The sequence below is a fragment of the Rhipicephalus microplus genome, chromosome 10 (genome assembly GCF_043290135.1).
Source record: "Rhipicephalus microplus isolate Deutch F79 chromosome 10, USDA_Rmic, whole genome shotgun sequence".
Taxonomy (NCBI): domain Eukaryota; kingdom Metazoa; phylum Arthropoda; class Arachnida; order Ixodida; family Ixodidae; genus Rhipicephalus; species Rhipicephalus microplus.
Window position 1 is genome coordinate 94,507,320 of NC_134709.1, and position 19,524 is coordinate 94,526,843.

At 44.9% G+C, this 19,524-nt stretch overlaps 3 protein-coding genes across 4 annotated transcripts in view; 1 reads left to right on the top strand and 2 right to left on the bottom strand.

Annotated features, from left to right (window-relative positions):
• Positions 1-7,961, bottom strand: part of LOC119181485 (mitochondrial ribosome-associated GTPase 1) — a 28,074-nt gene extending 20,113 nt beyond the window's left edge. Inside the window, exons 1-2 of the mRNA XM_037432738.2 lie at positions 7,780-7,961; positions 7,068-7,132 (exon numbers count right to left, since the gene is read on the bottom strand). Of these exons, the coding sequence (XP_037288635.2) occupies positions 7,068-7,132; positions 7,780-7,882 (168 nt within the window). The 5' untranslated portion in view covers positions 7,883-7,961. The remainder of the gene's footprint in view (positions 1-7,067; positions 7,133-7,779) is intronic.
• A 56-nt stretch (positions 7,962-8,017) lies between these two features.
• Positions 8,018-15,306, top strand: LOC119181487 (THAP domain-containing protein 1). Of its 2 annotated transcripts, none has more exons than XM_075875900.1 (4): positions 8,018-8,148; positions 9,201-9,456; positions 10,301-10,588; positions 14,615-15,306. In XM_075875900.1, the coding sequence occupies exons 1-3, from the start codon at positions 8,078-8,080 to the stop codon at positions 10,577-10,579; spliced, it is 606 nt and encodes a 201-aa protein (XP_075732015.1). In that variant the 5' UTR covers positions 8,018-8,077; the 3' UTR covers positions 10,580-10,588; positions 14,615-15,306. The 2 variants fall into 2 exon arrangements, with proteins under 2 accessions (XP_075732015.1, XP_037288638.1); XM_037432741.2 differs by having other exon boundaries at positions 9,201-9,399.
• On the bottom strand, positions 14,578-19,493 carry LOC119181486 (protein OPI10 homolog). Its single transcript, XM_037432740.2, has 4 exons — positions 19,338-19,493; positions 19,152-19,281; positions 15,805-15,912; positions 14,578-14,912 (listed from the first exon to the last, which is right to left on the bottom strand). The coding sequence occupies exons 1-4, from the start codon at positions 19,371-19,373 to the stop codon at positions 14,596-14,598; spliced, it is 591 nt and encodes a 196-aa protein (XP_037288637.1). The 5' UTR covers positions 19,374-19,493; the 3' UTR covers positions 14,578-14,595.
• Between the last annotated feature and the right edge of the window lie 31 nt (positions 19,494-19,524).

A 19,524-nucleotide genomic window follows, 5' to 3' on the forward strand; every position in this document is an offset into this window, starting at 1 on the left:
CTGTCGCCATCGGCAACAGTTAAGGAAAAATTTCTGCTTCACCCACAACACATGCAACATAACGAGCAACATGTGTGGAATTATGTGCAGATTATGTACAAGATTATACCTGACGTAGTACGAGCAGGATTATTTGTAGACTATGCAAGATAAGACACATGTACGAGAACATGCACTTGTGCATCATATTGTGCAAGGAATAACATGTGCAGGAATATGTGAGACATAATGCACGCAAAATTGTACGCAGTAAGTACTGCATTGTTCCGTGCAGTATAGAAGACGTATGAAATATTGAAAGTAGATGCATTTTTGGCAACAACCTAAAGGTTTACTTTAATTTTGTAATATTCAAAATAAGATCCAGGGCATGCGTTGAAATGACTAAACTTTCACTACACTGCCATTTATTTTTTTATTAGTAAAATTTCAAAGTGATTACAAAAATTGTGGGACCCTATAAAGCTTTGTCGAAGTTGAATGCGATAGCGACATCCAGTTCGCAATGCGCACTTCAAACAGTGCATGAAATCTTTCCGAATTTGCTATGCACCCACTACGTGGACTTAAGTGAATAGGTGCAGTAGCATGTGTACCGTATGTACTGGTGTACCGGCTTTCAACGACAGAGCCATTATGATAATCTAATATTCTGACTCCCGTTGGCAATGGGCGCTTGTAGCACTCATTATTACTGCAATATATCATGTTGCATTGTGAAACATGTATACAAGACACGTGCGTTTGTGAAGCATGAAAGCTACTTTCACTGCATTTACAAGCAGAGAAAGTTCTTTTCGCTCTTTTCATTGGCAGAGGCGTAACCGTGTGGTAGAACATTCGCTTGCCGCACAAACGACCCAAGTTCTATCCCCCAAGAGCCCTGGTTCGGTCCCCACTCTGCTCTAGGGTTTTTACATTATTTATTTATTTTATTTGCAAAATTCTCGGTTAGGCATAAGATGATTTTTCGCTCACAAGCAACGACGCCGACAAAAATATTTCTGCAAAACGAGCTCTTTAATGCTATCCTGTTAAAAACGATAAAAAATCCAAGGTTAGCTAGTAAATAACGAACCCTACCACCAATGTGATCTTTCCTTTAAAAAAAAATGCAAACCTTCAAACTTTCCGTGAGCGGCTGAAAAATGTTGCAGCAGTGTACTACAGAATGCACACATTGCCAAATCAAAGTATACTATATATGCCTCATTTGGGCAATATAGGTCCATGATTTCGTTTATCACTGCTAGAAGTCATGAAAGCTGGGTTCATTAAAAGCAGGACTTGTAACACTAATAATATATGAAGACCAAGGTTTGTAAAAACAACGGGCCGTAATATCTGAATGTGCGTCACATGTGAGTCCACTGTAACAGATGCGCACTGATAGTTTGTTGTACACAATGTGGCTAACCTCCAGCTCACGGCGACACTGAGCTAAATGTAGAATGGCAAACTCCCAAACACTCAGGATGTAGTAAGGAATAGACGGTGTTCCAGAAGGACCAAAAAGACCACAAAACCGATACGTCATCGGTTTATTGTTGACAGAACAAGATTAAAAAAATATATACAGAGCGTGCCCCTGGTCACTTCTTCTTCCTCGTCTCCGGGCTCCATCTTTGATCTGTTTTCTATATCTTCCCCCCGGCCAGATTCAACCAAAGCAACCTTCGAGCGAATACAACAGTTGAATCGGCCTCTTGACTAATTTGCCTTCAGGTGTACAAAGCAAGCATGTTCTCACTAGTCCATCCTTGCCTGAGCAAATCTTTTCGACCTTGCAGAGTTTCCACTGTGTTCTTTTGCGCGCTTCTCCAAGCATAAGTGCATCTCCTTCTTGTACAATTGAGTGACCCTCTATTTTTCTGCTGGCACACTTAAGCTGCCTCAGGTACTCTTTTTTCCCTCTGGTCCACCATCTTATCATTGCCTGTTTTTTTTTGCACTCCAGTAATTCAACAAACTGTATTCTCCAGTCTGTTGTCTTCCTGCTTGTTCATTGCTAGCCTGCCTCCTATAACGTCCACCGGTGTGATGGGTTGTGGCTCGTTAGGATCATCATACACATAAGTAAGAGGCCGGTTGTTAATTATTACTTCTGCTTCAACAACCACAGTTCATAGTTCTTCATCCAAAGGTCGAGCACCTATAGTTTTTGCCATGGACGTCTTAAATATTTTGATCAGTCTTTCATAAAATCCTCCCCACCATGGAGCTAACTCTACAATAAACTACCATTTTATTTTCAGGTTACTGGTATACTGTTGCACCCTTTCACCTTCCATCTTTAATATCTTGTTCATCTTTTTCTCAGATTTCTTGAATGCTCTTGCGTTATCACTGTATATAGTTGTACACAATCCTCTTCTAGCCACGAATCTTCGAAATGCTTGTATAAACCCTTCTGATGACATCCTCTTGACCGCCTCCAGTTGTACGGCTCTTGTTACTGCACATGTAAATATCACAATGTAAAACTTCGTAATTTTGTCGTCTTTCTCCTCTCGAGAACTTAGCAGTCCAGCAAAGTCTATAACAACTGTGTCGAATGGCCTCGTCTGCGTTATCCTGTCAGCCGGTAGTGGAGAAATTTCTTGTGCCATTGATCTAGAATTAAACCTTCTACATGTGATGCATTTATTTATAACATATTTCACCATCTGTCGGCCACGCACAATCCAAAACCTCGTTCGTAGATGTGTCAATATTGTCGCAACGCCACCGTGCATTATCACTTGATGCGCGTTCAGAACTAGGAGTTCTGAAAAGTGACTCTCTCTTGGCAAAACAATAGGGTGCTTCTCATCAAAGCTCAAATCACTCCACTGAAGCCTCCTTTTTACTCTTAGGACACCTTAATCGTCTTCAAAGATGTCCGTGCCGTACAGATTCATGTTGTCATACATTGCTGTGCAGTTGCAAACAGATCTTTCGTCTTGTTTGTTTGACTTTATTCAGCATAATACAATTTGAGAGTCAGTCCAGAATTTCACACTCCTTAGTTTCCTGATGAAATTCTCAGTTATATGACTGGCCAATCTGACTGATATTGTGGCAGCTATTCTTGCTAGTGTAATCTTTTTGATTAGAGCGACTCTACCTCTTGCAATGATTAAGTTGGCTTCATTGCTTCCATAGGAGTATTCTGTTACCGATGTATGTTGCTGCTCCTTACGCCATTGGACTTGCATCGGAAAACACGTGTAGAATTGATGCTTTCACTTCAGCTTGCCTGTTGTCACAGCATCTTTTAACGGTGAAGTCATCCAAGTGCTGAAGCTTCTCCGACCAGTCCTTCCAAGCTGATCGATGCTGGCTTGGTAATGGGTCATCCCATTTCAGTGTTTCCATCCAAATTTTTTGCAGCAATATTTTTGCTGTAAGTGAAAATGGTGTCAAAAAACCTAGAGGGTCGTATAGCCTTGCCGTAGCTTGCAGAACCTGTCTTTTTGAGAGTTGTCTCATGTCCTTGTCATTTCGCCATGTAGTGTCGGGAAAGCTCAACACGTCGTCTACGAAATTCCATTTCAGTCCCAAAATCTTGATTTGTCCCTCTTTTCTTATCTCTCCATCCAGATCATCTCCTTCTTCATCAAATAGTTTTCTTAGTTCGGCATCATTTGAAGTCACTTTTCTTAAATTCATTCCAACATTACGAAAAATGTCTCTTGCTTCTTTGTATATCTTTGTCGATGTCGAGTATTTATCAGCCCCTAGTAAGACGTCATCGACGTAGATTCTTTTCTGGAGTTGCGCCACAAACTGCAGGATATTTCTATTCGAATTTATCTAAATGTCAATGAACTGTGGCCACTAGAAGAAAGCTACTTGGTGTAGTTCCGAAAGTAACCCTCATCATCCTCCACGTTTTTATCTTCGGGCTTGGTATATCTTCGCTGGGTATTCTTTCCCACCACACAAATCGCAGTGCGTCTCGGTCATTTTCATGTAATTTGATCTGTAAAAATGCCTTTTCTACGTCAGATGACATGGCGATCTTGTGGTGTCGAAAGTTCATCAGCAAACTTGTGATGCCGGGGTTTAGGTTTGGCCCATTTTCCAAGTTGTCATTGAAGGATTCCCCTGGATTCTGGCTTGACGATGCATCAAAGACGATCTGTATCTTTGTCGTTGTTTGGTCCTTCTTAATTACCGCTTGATGTGGCACGTAGTATACAAATTTGTTCTGTATATTTGATCTGACATCTTCTTCATCATTTTCTGCTATTTCTTGCTCGAAGTACTCTCGGATAGCTTTGTTGTAGGCTACGAAGTCACCTTTATCCTTGTGTAATTTTTTTGTCACCTGGATAAGCCTCTTCTCTGCAATGGTGTTGTTGTCGCCCAATGTTACGTTTTCCTTCTATGGTAGCCGCACTTGGTATCTTCCTGCTTTGAAATCCATTGTTTGTCAAACGTACTCTAGCACATGGTCATCTCTCATCTTTGTTGCTGGTTTCTCCTTGATTCACATGTTTTCCAAGTCCCAGAATCGCTGCAGTTCGTCGACAGTCATGTCTGACTTGGCACTGACCTTGAGTACCATAACATTCGATGATTTCATTGGCACACAATGAAGTCCTACAGGACCTTGGATTGTCCATCCCAACATCGTTTCTATTGCCATTACTTTTGGATGAATTTCGCGAATGCGACCAGTGACTACGGTCCAGTAATAATCTTTTCCAATTAATATGAAATTTTCCACATTTTTTCTTCCTTTGTCCTTCTTCTCACTGTCATCAGCCAAACAAATTCCCATCGATCTTGCTCTTTCGTGTATTGTCAATGGTGGGGATGGTAGCACGTCACAGGATATAACTTCTATCTCAAGCGCCTGAATCGTGACTGGCTCTGATGAGGGGTCCTTCCTCACGCTGACGTCGACGACTTTCATGTCTAGTTCCATCTCTCCTCCTCCAAATGATCCTACGATAATCCTTTTGGATCTTTTTACCTTGCACACGAGTTTTCTTGACAGTTTTTTGAGGATGAATGTACTCTGGCTCCCATTGTCCAGCAGAATTTGTGCGTAGCACCCGCTATCTTCTCCCTCCGTCCACGGAAAGGCTGTCTGCAGCAGTATGCACTTGTGTTCACCAGACTGCTGTGCGTGCATATTGCAGGACTTGCTGTTGTCTAACCGGTCAGGTTGCATGCCTATATGTACTTGCTCAACATCATCACCGCTTTGCTGCTGTGCTGACTTTCCTGCAGGCGTACGCGGTCGACACATGGATGCCGCATGCCTTCCCTTGCATGTTTTGCAGCGTACGTTAGCGCGGCATATCTTCGCCATGTGTTGAGGTCTGGTGCATCTGAAGCACCTTCGCTCCCGTTACAAGGCTTCTTTCTTCTGTTACATAGTAATGCTTCTTTTGCAATCTTTCGTGTAATGTCCAGTCATATCACAGGAGATGCATTTTTTCATCGAGGTGCTTTGAAGCATAGATGTTCTAGCCCGCCTCGTACTGCGTGGTGACTGGGTCACGTCGCATTTTTCCTCTCGAGTTTCTTGTCTGCTGCGTATTTATAGCTTTCAAAACTCCATAATTTCTTTCAAACTGCTCGTGCTGTCTCTTGACGCTGAGTCCGGTTCCGTAGTTACTGGTCTATTGTCGCTTTTCTATATCTCCTGCATATTCATCTCAGTCCTCATATCCACCGGTAGCGCAGATTTTATAACAAGCGCTATCACTGTGGCGTAACTATCCATTTCCACTCCTAACGACTGCAATGCTCGTGTGTTCACTTGCAACGTTTGGAAAAGTTTCTTCAACCCATCTACATCTTTAGGACTCTTCACTGCTTCCACGTTTACTAGCTCTTTTATGTAGGTCTCTCTTAAATTATCTTGTCGTCCGAAGGTTTCTTTCAAAAAAGTGACCGCATGCTCGTAATTCTGATCAGAAAACTGCAAACCTTCTATTAGAGATGCAGCCTCTCCGCTCAGAGACGCCAGAACGTAATTAAATTTCTTATTCTTCAGCATGTTCAATCTGTTATGCACTGATGTCTCGAACTGATGCCAAAACCTTGGTCATGCTGTTTTTTTCCCATCAAACTTGATCATCTCAAGACGTGGCAACTTACCAGCTCTTGCGTCTCCGAGATTTGGTTAGTACCTTACACTGAGCTCGTCTGTTCTCTGACTAATCACGTAGTCAGTTGCGTCGCTTGTTCTAATACGCGCAATTGCTCCTCTATTTTTGTCGTTGCGGCGACAATTTTTATTTCATACTGCAAAACTCTTTCAAATTCTGCCACCGCGTCTTCTTCTTCGATGAGTGGTTCAATTTGTTCGTTAACTTGTCTTAGTGTCTGTGACACGCTCTTCATCTGGTTTAGTAGCGTCATAAGCTGCGTTCGATTGGCATTTTCTTCTATCTTCTTATCAATTTCGCTCATAAGCGTTGTCACATTTGCTTGAAGTGTCTTCTGCTTCTTCTATAGGACCTCTTTATTCGTGCTTAAAATGTGTTGAAAGAGCTCTTGCCTGTGTCTGTGCGTCGCCAACAGTCATCAGTCGTCGTCCTTCCCTCGACGGTTCGTCCTTGAGCCAGACACTACTGTTTCGTTCTTCAACCCGTTGTTGCGAATGGGGTTGAAGTCTTAGCGTTTGTCCTCAGATATCCTGTTCACAGCCCCATGTTTCAGAAGGACCACAGAGACCGCAGAATCGATAAGTCTTCGGTTTATTGGTGACAGAACGAGATTAAAAAAGTATATATACAGAGCGTGCCCCTGGTCATTTCTTCTTCCTCCTCTCCGAGCTCCATCTCCAATCTGTTTTCTACAGACGGTGTTAACCATTAAGAAACTACCTCGTGTGTTCTAGGTCAAAGTCCTCAACACAAATGTCCCGTATGGTAAAGCAAGGTCCCGGTCAGAGTGGCCCAAAAAAACAATATTCCGCAGGAGTGGAAGCACACCAGCAGAATATTGCCCAGCCAGTACTATTTGGTAAAGCAACTAAGAGCTGATTTTTCTTTGTCTGTTGGTCATCAGAAACGGCAGCAGACACCCAAAGTCCTGTCAATTTCAAGCTTTTAAAAGGATACTCGGGCATCGTGAAGTTCCAGGACACAATCCACTGACTTGAGCTTGCGCTGCATGTCCTTCATGCCTGCACAAATTGAAGGCATTGGTCTAGATGGTAAGCATATGTATTTAAGTACGAATTAATTATAAGTGAAGTTTGCAAGATAAGGCGGTCTTTCTTGCGCGTGCGTTCTAGGCAGATGTAGCAAGGGATATGTAAAATGCATTCTCGAGTAAGGGCTCATTCCGAGAAACAGCTACCAGGTTTTATCAAAGCTTTCAATGCCTGCACCATAAACGAAGAAGTCATGTCAAATGTTAACTGAAACTGTCTCCAGAAGGATATGATGCCAAAAGAAAGCGAACTATTTTTTTTTCTTGAACGAGGCAGCTTAAATTTATGCCGTGAATCACCCTTAGCTTAACCTGTGAACTTCTTGCACACCAAACTTCAAAAAAAAAAAAAACAAAAAACATTCCAGAACGATTGATCTTAGGCTGTGTGCGATGTGTTTTGAAATAGGTCTCATCGGAGTTTAGCACAACATCGCTGGTTCTGCGCTCCTTCTTCATGTAGTAAGCGCATCTCGTGACTGCGCTTTTTTAGCATTGCAAAGTGAGGCCATGTTCTTTCCCTATGGTTCCGAAACTTTGACATCACAGCGCGCGAATTGCGGTTTCCTCGGTCCCCACGGACGGACGAACGTTCGGGTATGCGGAACATACACGCACCTGTATACATGTGCGTAGGAAACCATTTTGCTATGTTCTTTGGCGCTACGTCGAAAGCCTTGCGGAAAGCGGTCGTCGCAGCTTGAAAGGACGAGCTGCTCATCTTTCATCAACTAAAGCAGCATGAAGCCATGTGCGTACGGACTACTATTATGGATGCAGATGGCCAAGAACCAAGCTTTCAATGGCTCTAAACTGACTCTTTTCAACAACAAAAATGATGATGATAGGTAACTACCGACGCGTCATCTTGCGTGTTGGTTAGAACGTCGAGAAGGCGTAGTTCGGCGACGGAAAGATGCCGGTCTGCGAAGCGTGGAACTGCGATAACAACAGCGACGACTGTCCCCCCAGCACAACTTTCCACAAGTAAGGACATCCGTGCGCGCCACGCCGTCCAAAGCGGAAGTCAAGTTTTCCGCAGTCATGACCTGCCGAAGAGCAGCGCGCATTTCGAAGTTTTCGCTTTGCTGCAACGCTTTAAGAACGCCATCGTTATGTGCTTTACTTTTAGATAGCCGGTGGAGACACATTTTGGAACGACCTGGTTTATCTGTCGATAGAACAAAAATGCCGTGAGATCCGCAATCAACCGTCGCACAGTCGGCTGGTTATGGCACCAGTCGGTGGCCAGTTGCGTTGAAATCGGATCCCACTTAATTCCAGTTGCAGCCAGCTGGCTTCCCAGTTACTAATTCTCACCTGGTCGCGCGGCGGCCGCATTCCAACGGAGGCGAAAGTTTGGATGCCCGTGCACTTGCGATGTCGGTGCCCGTTAGAGGAACCCCAGGTGGTCAAAATTTTCAAAACCCTCCGCAACGGCGTCCCTTATTAATCATATTGAGCTTTGAGAGCGAGAATCCTGAAAAAATATTATTCCTTCAGTCGGCTGTGTAATCTATTTTCTTATTATGGATTCAAAGGAACACCAGCTGAGTGTGACATTGATCAGGGCATACGTTTGTGTTGTCGCAGACTCTGTCGTGCCTGGCTTCTCGAACACGGTGTGTTGTTTAAGCTGACAAACGTGCAACATAAGTTCGATTTACAAAACCAGCTGTCAGTGGTGAATAAATTCTAGATCCTTCACCGTCGTTTCCGGTCTTTGCTAGAGGTGGCCAAGTGACTTCCCTTTTGTTGATGTTCATAATTTTTTCTTTCAGTGCATTTCTTGCTCCTAGAGCATTTCTAGAACTTCTGTCAAGAATATCAATGTCTTGTTTTATTTGTTTGCTTCCAAGTTACTGGGCATGAGGAAGCTTATATTCAATAACTGATGCAGAGCCGCGCATCCTGTTGTGAACTCAGGCAGCCATCAGGTGTAGTGGTCTGGCTTCTTTTGAAATCAAGACGTCAATTTCACTGCCAATTACAGCAAAGTTGACCGACTGCTGTAAAAGGTTATGCCATCGTGCGTGCAGGTTTCCACTGGACTCTCCGCTGCTCCTGAAGGCGTGGGTGTACAATGTGAACCTGCCGGAACCTTGGGAACCGACGGCAGACTCGGCGCTTTGCTCGGACCACTTCTTGGAGCATTGCTTTGTGCGCACGGGCAACACTGTCAGTCTGCGACCTGATGCCTTGCCAACTATCTTCGCCTACCCGGACGACAGGCAGAAGGTAGTGGCATACGCACACCGGCCTTCAAATTTGCTTCACTGCAATTCCAAAATCTTTGTAAGGATATTGGAATCACAATGTAATTTTGTCATTTTTACACAGGCGTTCCCATAAATTTATCTTTCTATTCAAATTCTATAATGTCATTCGCTGGTTTCCTAAGAGATTTCTTGTTGAGGCATTACTTGAGGGGTTGTGTGTATGGTGGCTAACATGATATTATTAAAGGGACTCTGCAACACTTTTTGAGTATGTTCAGAAAAACGTGCCGATCGGTAGTCAAGGTTCTCAAGAGCACGTGTGCCAAACATTGTAGCGTGGCTTGGAATTTACAGTGAATTCTAACAGTTAGCTAAAAGTTGCTCCCTCTTCCTACTAATGATGTCATATACCCCAATTCCTGCATCATACACCCACGTCCACGGCGGTTGACTGATTTGAGCACTACGACCCACTTCTCGTCAAGCTTGTGTTAACGAGAAGTGGGTTTATAATAGCCTGTTTTCTCAAGAAATAAACAGTTGTAAGTGAGCGCCCGTGCTATGTTTTTTTCCTCTGCGTGGTTGTGAATTCAGTGCGAAGTTGATTAATTAATCCATTGTTAGCTACATATACTTCAGGCGTGTACAATATGTATATACATGCGTCAGACTCCAATGTGCGCCAAATATAAAAAAAGGCTTTGCTCTTTTTTTCATTCATTTAACTTGTGTTACGCCAACGTATGTAGCAAGATGATCTCTCAAGCACTTTCTTTGGTCTGCTGCATTTATTAAAGTTTAGAGTTGCAAATAACTCAAATTATATCGTTATTTCTTGGCATAGCTGATAAAATGGAACGATTTGTGGACTGCTACGACGTTTGGAGAAGCTGATATGCCCTTTGTGCCGTGCATTCCAGGACGTTGTGGAGATGGTGTTGATGGACAGTTCAGGCGAACTGGCCAAGCCCCGCGAAAGCAGCGAATTTCTGGATCACTGCTATGGCACCCCCCTGTCCACCGTACCGAAGACCACGGAGGCCACCACACCACGTAGAGTGCGCCTTCCCGAGGAAGGAGATACGCTTCGCAAGAAGCTCAAGCTGGCGAGGCAACGAGTACGCCGGCTGGAGGAGCGCGTGTCCATGCTCAACGACATGGTCTACTCCCTGCTCAACCAGACCATCATGGAGATGTAGGCTGCACGGGTAAGCGAGCATCTGCGGAGATGTTCTCGGTGTGTCTATCTAAAAAACAATGACCCTTACTCTACAGCATGCCATGTTGGACAACTCTACACTACGCCATTCATCTGGCGGCTTGATAACGGCAACCTACTTGTACGCACGATACATCGCAGGTGGTACGCAGGTCCCGGAGAAGCTTGAGCGTGTTCTCTATTACGCAATGCTACTGCAGTGCATTTAAATTTTGAAACTGCCATTGAGATGCGCACAAAGAAGTGGGCTCTCTCTCCACCCACTCACGGTGCAACAGACATTTAAATGGCTCAAATCGAAACGTTTTCGTTCTATTGTGTTCGTTTGCTTAAATGTGCATGTCTATTTCGACAAAGCCCATTCGGTAACCCGAGAAAACGGCAAGCTGTGACGTCATTGCGCTCTTTACGAAGTCGACAGACTGAATCCACCCACACTCCCAGCGCAAGGACAATGTGACGAAATGTGCAGTAAAGCTGTATTGACACGACGGGTAAAATTGCATCATGTACCTGCGGATTGTGTACCATGCCGCCATAAGTCAGCCGTTTCCACACCCCCGCTTCGGTCTGCGCTAGGCAATTCGTGAAATGACGGTGGAACAAATCACAGTTGGGGTTGCCAGGGAGCAATGCCGAAATCCTCGCTTGCAGCGAGGATTCTCCCCTGTCGTGTGATTGCAGGCTACAGAGGGACCAGAATCGCGTCGCATGCCATGTGACTGATTCATCCGCGACCACGTTCGTCCTGTGAATACAGCTGAATAGAACATGCTGACAAACTTCGTCCTTGCATAGGAGCGTGTCTGAGATGTTTGAGGATGATGCAAGATAGTATACCGACCTTCACAATTGTGTTAGACAGGTGGCTGCACTAAGCCTAATTCAAAAGCTAACATGATCACTGAATCAGAGTTCAGATATGGCCTCCGAGATTCATGCAGTCAAAAGCAGATCTTGGATCAGAGGCTGCACCCATTTTGTAAAAGTGCATTTGGATCCCTTTCATTTGTGTCAATAGTTGTAAAAGCTTGGTAATGTCACGCGGAAGAACTGGAAACGGGGGGCACACTGCTCACCGAGCTCAAGCCAATCAGTGGTGCCTAAAATGAACGGCCCATCGAATGGACACATTTCGAATAGCTCCCCTGGTTTTCATGTGTACGAGGTTCGATTTTGTCGGAATGCAGAGCATTTCTCACCTAAGTGACCACAGATTTTGTCTGATCTGTTTGCGTATTACAGTGGTGATAATTCACTGCCTTGACTTTACCCCTTGTGGTGAGAAGTCGTACCGACGAAGTAGCACACACAGGTGATGCCATATGTGTTGAAGCATATGAACCTCAATACAGAAAAGGCAGACGACATCAAGAGAAGCGGTGGAAAACAAGAACAGACGCTGCACAAACTTGTATAACAGAAAAGCTGTAGAAACATCTGTAGCACCCAAACTGTATATATTTGGCGTCTTTGTAGATGTGCCAGCTGATGACTGTTCTCTTGCGTAATCAAACTTGGTTCCGTGAGCAATCAGAATGCACGCAGCCAGATCCTTCTTCGAGTTTAGCGCACTGAAAGTCCCCATACAGCCACTTAATATCGTTGTGGTTCACATGCTACATCATGTACTGGCACAATTTGGCCATCGGTGGCCCTTGCTCGATAAAGCACCATTGTAATGAAAAATATTCTGTATCGGTGCCAAGGTTCGTCAACGCTTGTTTTGCGTGTCGTGCGAGGAGAAATGGACTTTGAGACGACGTGGTAACAACACACACAACGTTTATGACAGAACACGGAAACTAAACATAGAAAACACTGAGGCAGAAAAGGGACATAGAATGCAACAGAGAGAACCAATCTTGATTAAAAATGACCAATTAGAGTTCAAGAAAGAGCGTTCGAAAACCTGAGGGTCAGATCGGCGGTACAGCAGACGCCGATGAGGTGCAGGGCAGGAGGCGGTAGAAAAGCGCTATGGAATGCGCTCACTTGCCGATGTGCGACGCTCTGGTGACATTGGCACTTGATGGCATGGGAGCGACTATGGAGCAGTCAACCCTCATCGGAGACGCGATGCTCTATGCGTGTAAATGGCCAGCCCGTCCAGCGAACAGCTTGCGTCGAGACGCGACGCTCGGCGCAACCGTGACCATTAGCCAGGCCACGTACGTCGCTGTGCGGAACGTCTGACCACAGAGACGCCTCGCCGAGATTCGCGATGTCCTCGGCAAGGAAGAGAACAGCAGGCCAGGCCGCGCCCCGAGATGCAGTACTCGTGCCGGCAACGTCACTCCAGGCTGTAGTTGGACGGCAGTAGCGTGGACAGCCGCGTTCCCCGACCGGAGCCTGGATCGCCTGCGTCCGACGCTTCGGCCCGCTGTCTTCCGTCTGCCGCTGCTTCGGCTCGTCCCCAGCCACAAAGCTTACCGCCACGTAATGGTCACTCGTGGCCCAATCGTGGCGCGCCACCTCTATGGGCCACCACAGGTCATCAGCTGATTGGCTGACCTCACGCTCGCAGTTGGCTCGAAATTTCACGTGCCTTGCCCCCCACTTCCGTCGTTTTCTTCACTCATCACAACCATATAGCATCATCAGATCCAACTACCCTTATTGAATAAATGGGGAACTTGGTATTCCAACAAGTAAATCGGTACTGCATTTTGGATATGCCCAAAAGATGACAAGCTGCATCTGCCTATTGGGGGTCAGTGAGCAGCAAATGTAATGACGCACAAAAGGCTTTGCAGGCATGAGCATTTCCTATTTTTTTTAAAGTGGAGTGGGATATATGTACGATCTAAGGCAACAGCGTATTACTTGCATTTGTGACGAAAGCATGATAGGTTTTAGCATATCGAAAGTGCAAATGATATTTAATGCGGCACAATTGTAGGTTCGTAAGGAAAGCAGCTGCATCGGCAAACAGTAAAATGGCTATCAAGTTTCATGAGTGCCTTTAGTAGTTGTGCAATACAATGTTAAAAAATATGAGTATTGAATAATTTAGTTTCTTTCATTGTGAGGTCATGTTGTCAATCGCTCTGAATTCAGTCTAAACTCGTTTGCACCAACTACCTACCATAATATATCTGGTGGCTACAAATAGTGCTAGACTGTTAAACTGGAGGTTAAAAGATTGAATCCCGCCCACGACACCCACATTTTCGATGGAGGCGAGATAGCTTTAGGCCCATGTACAGTAGACTCTTATTAAACAGAACCTGAAGGGACAGTAAAATATTTAGAGAGAGATGACCAGGGGTGCAGAATGCATGAATGAAACCAATCATGTCAGATACAGCAGTTTCATTTAGCAGATTTCCATTTACTGAGAGTCAACTGTATTTAGATTCAGGTGCAAATTAAAGAACCCCAGTTAGTTTAAATCTCTGGAGCTCTCTACTACGGCGTCTCTCGTAATCATATTGTGGTTACTTTTCCAGAGCATTGCATTTGTGACTGAAACATTATACTTTGTAGCATGTGGAAAGTGTTAAAAATATTGGGCAGCTTTAGAATAGAGTACGCAATGCTTTGCATTAACGTTTGTGCATGCACCATATGCTATTCGCTTATGTAGGCCCGTGTGTTCAGATTTGGATGCACGTTAAGGAACCCCATGTGGTCGAAATTTCCAGAGCCCCCGGCGTCACTCATAATCAAATGGTCGTTATGGGATGTTAAACACCATAAATCAATCAATCAATCATGCTATCCGCTTGGTTACCCATGTTAAGTGACAGAAATTGTGTATCACACCCAAGGAATGCTTCCTCTGAGGACCATATTCTGAAAGTGCCTATTACGTAATGAGACGTTATCGTAGTTTCATACGGAAAGCAGCTGCATTGGAAAACACAGCAAAGTGTCTTGTACAAGTACATTACATGTGAACTTAAGCAGGATTTCCTGCCGAGATTAAAATTATTGACCAAAAGACGTTTTTTTTTTTTTACATAACAAAAGAAATACAAAAACGTGTTTTTTTTATTGCGTGCCCTTCCAGAAATTGGGGTTCTGCTCGAGCCTGCGCCGGAAGTTGCTGTACCACTGCTCCAGCGCCCGCATGGGAAAGAAGCTCTCGCCTGGATGCGTGGGCACCGCAACGGACCCACCGTACGAGGCCAGGTGGTTGAATAGGCTCTCCGCCATCTTGGTGCAGAATTCGGTGTGCGAGTCGACGGCCGTCGCATCCGCCGGAGAGGATGCCTGGAACTGGATCTGGGCCAACGGCTCGACCGAGATACCCAGCTGGGCCACGCTGCTGAAACCGTGCGCCGAGAACGCGTGCATCTCCGAACATTCTGCACAACGACATGCATTGTTCAACTCGGTGCTCGCTCGACAACATGCGCAACAAGCAGGAAGGGATGTGCCTCACTGTGACCCTTCCCGCCCCCCCCGTCTTTGCAAACATTTAAATTTCGTTAGCTTGCACACATCTTCTGGATGCGACTTGTGCTGATGGTCTTTCGACATTGTGACGAGTCCTCCATTGCTGCATGTGCTATAACTGCTGTGGGGTTACAGTGCCACTCGCAGAACGCCGACTGTCTTGGTTTGGGGTCGAGTGTTTCACCATTACACCAGAAACTTTGTATGTTCTGAATGTGTAGACACAGCAGACACCGATTATGCTTCTGCACACATGCTACGGAGGGTGCTATTAAATATACAGTAAAGCTACTTCTGAAAGACTTTGTTGTTGTGGTGTTGTGCATTCAGCAATGGCAAATCTTTCAGTGCATTACAGTCCATTATTTGCATCTCTTCTGGCACAGTGCTTACTAAATAACCAATACAATTGGACGATAGAAATCGACGTTGATAGCTTGTACGACAAGTAATCTAGACATCGTCGTTTTAAGAACGACATTCCAGACGCAAACCAGTGCGGTATGTGTGCCTATCCAGTGTTTTAATAAAAGTAAGTGGGTGGTTAATGATAAACTGTCTTAGGTGCATATTGCAAATACTGTGGTGCCATCTAATAGTCACGTGTGGCAACTGCTTTATTTTGTCACCCTTTTGCCATCCTCTCCGCATTTTCTTTCATCCTTTTCTGTGTTTGTTCTCTTGGTTATGATGGAAAAGGCATGCCGACACACTAAGTGCATTTAAAATCTGCACCCTTATAAACTCCCAGTTGAGCAAAAAAAAGTGCTGCGACAGTGCACGTGGAGCAAAGGGAGTCACCTTTTCTGTGCTTGGAGATACGGAATATGGCGCTCGGCTTTGCGTTGGAGATGAATCCGAGAAGCTGCCAGTTTCCCACAGCGTCCGGGCTGGGGTAGCAGAAGTATACTGTCAAAAGAGGGAACAGCCAAGCGGGCATTCTTATGCAAAATGTGGAGACAACAGAGACTACACTACATACGCAGCAACAGAATAATTTGGAGCCTGTTGGTTGGAATTCACATTTCAACAGCACAAAAGACGAGGCAAAGAGCAGACACAGTCACAGAATGAGCCACTGAATGTGAAGTGTGCTGTGTGTAGTATTTGCAAATGTGGTAGCTGTATTTACTTACCAGCACCAGCCGGGTCTGTTCTTCGTTTTCTTTATCCGATAGATGTACACATTGTACAAGGGAGCAGTTATTCATTTACTACAAATCACAAGGCTTTCAAAAAAGCACAGAGGAAAGGAGGTGTAGAATTCGTAGATTGAAACAGGACAGTTTAGGGCTAAGTAAGGCACTTTCATTTCCAGCATCCTCAGTTCTGGTTATGTAGGTGTAATTTTCACTAATGCGTACATCGGAGCCAACATTATTTTTACAGACCAGATTCATCGCGACAAGATGTGGTTATCGAGCAATTGCACGCGGCAGTCATACTAAAAAAAAAAAACGATGTGTTTGAATCTGTGAGTATTAAACATCATCATCAGCAGCCTGACTACGTCCACTGCAAAACAAAGGCCCCTCCCATATTCCGCCAGTCAACTCGGTCCTGTGCTTGCTGCTGTCACTTTATATCCGCAAACTTCCTAATCTCATCTGCCAACCGAACTTTCTGTGCCCCCATCACCTGCTTGTCTTCTCTTGGAATCAAATCTGTGATCCTTAAAGGGGCCCTACAACACTTTTTGAGCATAGTCAGAAAGCGCTGCCGATCGATAGTAGAAGCTCCCGACAGCATGCGAGCCTAATATTATAGCGCACCACACAACTTGGAATTCAGAATAAATTATTAGTCAGCTAAATATTGCTTTCTCTTCTCTCAACAAATCATGGAATAAGCCCAAACATCACTCGTAGTAAGACCATCTATCAGCCATTGGCTGATTTGAACATGGCACGCTCTGTCGTTACAGAGATTGCCGCAGGAGGCCGCAACTTGTCCACGTGTGCACGCACGATCACACTGAAAAAGCCGCCCATTCGAAGAAAAAAAGAGAAAAAGTGCTAAAGGTCACGAAGCTTGCGTGATGTTTTACTTTGCGTATACCATCCCTCCCTGCTTAGCTTCCAGCGCTTTCGTCGGGACAAGCGAAGAGAGAGTGCAATCGCAGCATGCGACGAATCTTTGCAACTCCACTCGCACTGGACGGATTCTTGAATTTCTTGCATTGTTTAATTCATGAGGCAATAAGCTCTTTCAGAGAGTTCATTCCATGGTTTCTTGAAAAAGTGTTTCAGGGCCCCTTTAATGACCAGCGGTTATCTTGCCTTCGCGCTATGTGCCCTGCCCATGACCATTTCTTCTTGATTTCGACTATGATGTCTTCAACAACCATTTGCTCGCTGATACACTCTGCTCTCTTCTTTTCCCTTAGGGTTACAACTATCATTTTCCTTTCCATCGCTTGCTGCGTGGTCCTAAACTTAAGTTGAACACTTTTTGTAATCCTCCAGGTTTCTGCTCCATAGGTGAGTTCCGACAAGATGCAGCTGTTATATACCTTTTTCTTGAGAGATAGTGGCGATTTACCATTAATGATTTTAGAATGCTTGATAAATCTGCTCCACTCCATTCTTATTCTTCAATCAAGTTACTTCGATTTCGTGGTTTGCTCTGCAGTTACTACCTGTCCTGAGTAGACGTAATCTTTAACGACTTCAAGTGCTACCTGTATTGAAGCGCCATTTTCTTCAGAGGTTGTTGGTACTTTTGCTTCCGGCAGATTCATTTTAAGACCTACCTTTCTTCTCTCATTCTCTAATTCAGTAATCATTAATCGCGATTCGGCCTGAGTTGCTCAGCAATGTAAGGTCATCGGCGAAGTGCAGGTTATTAAGGTACTCTCCATTAACTCCTATGCCTCACTGTTTCCATTCTAGGCCTCCAAACACCTGCTGTAAGCACGCAGTAAATGGCATTGGAGAGATCGTATCCCCTTGTCTTACACTCTTCTTTATTGGTATTCTATCGTTTTCTTTAGGGAGCACTATAGTGGTGATTGATCTGCCACAGATTTCTTCCAGGATGTTTATATACGCTTCATCGACGCCCCGATTTCGCAGTGTCCGCATGACTGCTGATATCTCTACTGAATCAAATGCCTTCTCACAATTTATGAAGGCTTTGTATAGTGGTTAGGCGTATTCTGAGCATTTTTCTATAACCTGATATATTGTATGAACGTGGTCAATTGTTGAGTAGGCTGTAAGCAATCCTGCTTGGTCCTTTGGTTGATTTAATTCTAATCTTGTCTTAATTTTGTTAACAATTACCTTTGTAAACAGCTTGTATACTATGGAGAGCAAGCTGATCGACCTGCAATTCTTCAAGTCCTTGTGGATTAAGATGATGTTAGCAATCTTGTAAACAAGGTGTGAATGGTTTTCTAATGGTTAGACACTTTGTAAACAAGGTGTGAATGGTTTTTCTAACACAATCTGTCCTCCACTTTTCCACAGATCTGATGTTACCTCATCCTCACCAGCAGCTTTGCCTCTGTGCATGCCCTCCAAAGCTTTCCCGACTACTTCTGTCATTACTGGTGGGATGTCATATGGGGCACTGCTAGTTTTTACATTGTAGTCGTGGCTGTCCCGGCTACTTTACAGATTTCTGTGAAACTCGTCCGCTACTTCATCCTATTTATATTGGTGGTTACTTTGCCTTCCTAATTTCTTAATGCATACATTTGGTTTTTGCCTATCCCAAGTTTTGTCTTCGTCGTTTTGACTCTTCTTTCTATTCTTTAGAGCATGTTCAATTTTCCCATCATCCTGAGGTGCTGCCTAGCTCACGTAACATATCGATTCACATATCCTGCATCATATATACAGAACTGCGCGAGCCTGTCGTGACGTGAGCGCATCTACGAAGAGTGTGGCGTTGTTGTGGCACATCATTAAGTGCGCCGCTGGGGGGGACGGAGCAGACCGAGAAAAACGAGCGCGCTTTGGCTGGCTCTGGCAGCCCGCGGGTAGCCAGAAGTGGAAAATGAAAGAGCCCCATTGCATACGTTAACCAGAACGGCTGACCGTAACGGTGACGCTCACTTGACAACTACGCCCACGCGTCATCTCTCGTCGCGCTCTATATCTTTTTTTTTTCTTTTTTTTTAATCATTTCTTCCTGCCGCATACCTGAGCCACCGAAGCCGTCGGGGAAGGGTTGGGTGCCGGTGAGGAAGACCACTATGTGGTTGATACTGTCCGGATCGGGTATGTTGATGAGAAACTTGGTCTGGTCGACGGTCTGAAAGTCCGTCTGCACCTGCATAGGAAACGACCGTTAGCGCACAAGGTCTCGCGAAGCCTCGGCTCGCCTACCAGGCGTCCCGTTACGATGGCCCCGAATATGCTCATGTTGCTGCCGAGACAGCGCACCGTGCAAGCAGTCGCAGATGAGCCGCAACAAAACGAGAGCGTGCGTGCTTCTGAAACCACGCTTCGCCCATAAACACCGGTTTACGTGCGGCGCTGATGATGATGATGAGGGGGTCAGCAACCTCTTACA